This window comes from Sinocyclocheilus anshuiensis, unplaced genomic scaffold, assembly GCF_001515605.1.
Source record: "Sinocyclocheilus anshuiensis isolate Anshui unplaced genomic scaffold, SAMN03320099.WGS_v1.1 scaffold1825, whole genome shotgun sequence".
NCBI classification, from domain to species: Eukaryota; Metazoa; Chordata; class Actinopteri; order Cypriniformes; family Cyprinidae; genus Sinocyclocheilus; species Sinocyclocheilus anshuiensis.
Window position 1 is genome coordinate 1 of NW_015536567.1, and position 4,222 is coordinate 4,222.

Consider the following 4,222-nt stretch of genomic DNA (forward strand, 5'->3'; position numbering starts at 1 on the left):
TCTATAGTATCAAACGCAGCACTAAGATCAAGTAAAACTAGCAACAGTACAAAAGAAGTCCAATAAAGCGCATCCATCCATAATTAAATGTGCCTCACATGGCTCCGGGAGGTGAATCGATGCGTTTATGTAAGAAAAATATCCATATTTAACATTTGTGACCCTGGACCACAAAACCAGTCATAAGGGTCAATTTTTTGAAATTTTTGCATCACCTGAGAGCTGAATAAATTATCTTTCCATTGCTGTATGGTTTGTTAGGATTGGACAATATTTGGCTGAGATACAACTATTTGAAAATCTGGAATCTGAGGGTGCAAAAAAATCTAAATATTGAGAAAATCATATTTAAAGTTGTTCAAATTAAGTTCTTAGCAATGCATATTATTAATCAAAAATTATTTATTAAGTTTTGATATATTTACGATAGGAAATTTGCAAAATATCTTCACGGAACATGATCTTTATTTAATATCCTAATGATTTTTGGCATAAAAGAAAAATCGATAATGACGTCGGCGTAGCGATATTCCATAAGCTGCCCATAAACAAACAGTACTGTGGTTAGAGAACATATTTTAACATCAAAATAAATTAAGTTCAGTATTATAATGAATAAAATCCATTTGTTATGCAACACTAAAGGCATTTCCGTCACCTGACTGTCACCTTGTCCCTGTACGTTGCTTTGCCTAAAATAAAATCATTAACAAGGTTTCAGCAGTCAGTGAGATTGAGAACGCAAAAATTACCCAACAATGGGCCTCATTCATAAAACACAAGCAGAACACATTTTTGTGTAAATCGTTTGTAAAGCCATTCTGACGTAAACTTTCGAATTCATGAAAACGTATTTTCAAAATGAATTCGAAATGTCCCTAGCACATGTAAACGGTTCATAAAATATTCTGTGCTCTTTTTGGCAAACTGATGACACTGCATTTTGATGTAGTGCCGTAATAATTAAAGTTCATTTGCCCTTGCCCTCTTTTCGTTTTGTTTTTTGTTTTGTTTTTTTTGCACCACCAGCTGGTCGTTTTAAGAAGAGCGTCTGACATTTTTTCAACTGGCTAAAAACTCTTTGATGGACACATGTTAATGAATATGCTTTGTTAAATATATTGACTATTAGTCTGTTTTGCATTTATGCAATATACTGGAACCAAACTTGAGAAAGTAGACCAGAATATTCCACTGCGTTTCTAGACGGGGATTATGCTAATTGTGAACATCCTATTTATGAATGGTTGGAATTCATTAACATACACATGTTTAACTATCAAATCTGAAGTTAACGAAGCGTTTGTGAATCCGGAGGACAGTTTTCTTTTTGGGAATGTCTGTTTTATGCACAAATTACTCAGAATTTATTCATATATTAACGCAAGTTTCATGAATGAGGCCTATTGGGGAAAAAAACAACCCAACATCTGTGACCCTGCAGCACAAAAGCAGTCTTAAGTCGCTGGGGTATATTTGTAGCAATAGCCAACAATACATTGTATGGGTCAAAATTATACATTTCTCTTTTATGCCAAAAATCATTAGGATATTAAGTAAAGATCATGTTCCATGAAGATATTTTGTAAATGTCCTACCGTAAATATATCAAAACTTAATTTTTGATTAGTAATATGCATTGCTAAGAACTTCATTTGGACAACTTTAAAGATGATATTCTCAATATTTTGATTTTTTTGCACCCTCAGATTCCAGATTTTCAAATAGTTGTATCTCAACCAAATATTGTCCTATCCTAACAAACCATACATCAATGGAAAGATTATTTATTCAGCTTTCAGATGATGTATAAACCTCAGTTTCGAAAAATTGACCCTTATGACTGGTTTTGTGCTCCAGGGTCACATATGACCCAACAACCTCAACCCAGTGATTGCGTAGAAAAGAATAACCCAGAATTTTTTAGAGTGTTCTATTTCAGTCTTTCTACATTACTTTACAACATCGAATCTTTGTAGTGCTTTGAGAAATTTACCAGTGATTTCTGAGAGTAAGCTGTGTAGTGTGGGAATCGAATCTAAATCTTTTTGCCAAATGGAGATTGAGTTTTGACTCAAAGCTGATGGTTGATGTTCCTGTTGTTTAGCGTGGATAACCTCATGGCGGCGTGACCCGTTAGCTCTGCTCATCAATCATGTCTTCTGCTGATGTTCATGAGCTCAGATTGGCTTTAATGGAGTTTGTAGTTTGTAGAAACTTGCTGCATCTCCTTACTTTGTGGTTTGGCTCCGTTTCCAAGATCTCATTGGAAATGCTTTGGGAAGTCGAGCCTCAGGCGAGGAAACACACGCTAATTTCCCTCCCACGGATTGGCTGAGTAATTTGGCCTCATTTGCATTTGCGGATCATTAGCAGACGAAGGCAGGTTAACTGAATTAAAGCAGAACTCCATTACAGCGCTTTATTCTCGGATCTGCGGCTGTAATCACGGAGAACCGGCGCTCCTTGAAGCTCTTGGTGGGGCATTGATTAAGATTATATTGGGCTTTAATTGGGAGGGTGACTTTGCCATCTTAATCAGGTCCTGATTAGTTTAATGGCCGACCACCTTGAGTGCTTTCTCAGAACTGCTCTTTGCTCACTAAAATACATTTGTTGAAATAACCTCTCACACTGTTCCTCATTTACATTGTTAAAAGCAGAACGTACCGTAGGCTGTGTTCATACGTGCACAACTTTAAATACTGTTTAAATGCAGTATGAAACTATACATTATTGTCAGTTACATGTGGAAATAATTTATTTCAGCGTCAAATATTATGAAGGGAAACCAAAAAAAATGTTACTTAAAATAAATGTTAACTGAAATAAAAATAAAAAAATGCAAAATATAAAAATATGTTTTACTTAAGCTTGTTCCCAAATGCAACATTTCTCATGCATTTAGTACTAAACAGGGCTATTATAATTACCCGGAACTAAAAATGTTTCTTGAAATAAATATTGCCAAGACAACGTTTTTTGCTTTCATTTAGTTTGATATACAAAAATGCATTTGTTATTTAAAATTGACATTTACTGATGATATATATTTTTTATATATATATATTTTATTTCAGGAAGTTCCCAATGCAACATCTCATTTCAATTAGTTTAACTTGATGTACTAAAATAACTACAACCAGAACTAAAATATAAATAATTAAAAACATAACAGTAAAAAAAAAAAAAAAAACTAAAAATGACAAAATTACTAACATTTTGACTAAAATGTTAAATTGAAAATAGGAAAATAAAAATAAAAACTAATTCAAAAGATTAATAAAAACTATAAGTATATCAATGATACTAAAATAATTAAAACTGAAACAAAAATGCATAAAATAGACATAAAAAGCTCATAAAAATGACAAAAACACAACAAAATTACTAAAACTTTGAAATTATAATGAAAATAGATGTGATAAAGCTGATTACATTCCCTAACAGTGTTCATACTGCGTACAGTGTGTGTGTGTGTGTGTGTGTGTGTGTGTGATTGCAAAAAAAGAAAGCAAAAAAACTCACAAAATTTTGTTCAGTTTCAGCCACTATAGGGAGTATGCAAATATGGAAACGAAGATGTTTTGTCTATCCTTGAGTGTTGAATGTTATAAATATAAGGACTTGTGAATGTATGTTAGCCATGTGTACCTGTCATCTTGCAAACTGACTTCCCAAGGTATTTGGATTTTTGTTTTTGTTGCTTGTCTTGTGAATCCAAATAAAATGTGTGTGTGTGTGTGTGTGTGTGTGTGTGTGTGTGATCACCCTAAGCAATATAGTGATTTATATATTGTGCAACCCTAGACTTGGGTGTGTGTGTGTGTGTGTGTGTGTCATTCTGACTGTGAGACGTGTGTATTTCCTGTCAGAACTCTCAATCACGTCACTAATGCTGTTACAGTATGTTTATCTTTGATTTTGTGATTTGCAGAAAGTTGGCGAAGAAGCGCAAGGAGACTCTGAACAGCACGAGACAGGAGATGACGGTGATGGTGAACTCAATGGACAAGAGCTACACGGAGCAGGGAACCAACTGTGATGAAGCGCTGTCATTCATGGACACACACAACCTCAACGGACGCTGTGAGTGAAACACACACTCGTACACACACACACACTCTCACACACACACACACACACACACACACACACACACACACTCTCTCTCTCTCACACACTCTCACACACACACACACACACACACACTCTCTCTCTC

The 4,222-nt window shown here is 34.7% G+C and overlaps 1 protein-coding gene across 1 annotated transcript in view; it reads left to right on the forward strand.

Annotated features, from left to right (window-relative positions):
- Nucleotides 1-3,937: 3,937 nt before the first annotated feature.
- LOC107702075 (receptor-type tyrosine-protein phosphatase mu-like) overlaps nt 3,938-4,222 on the forward strand; it is a gene marked incomplete at its 5' end in the record, with an annotated part of 52,389 nt that continues 52,104 nt past the window's right edge. The window contains one exon of the mRNA XM_016504272.1: nt 3,938-4,089. Within this exon, the coding sequence (XP_016359758.1) occupies nt 3,938-4,089 (152 nt within the window). The remainder of the gene's footprint in view (nt 4,090-4,222) is intronic.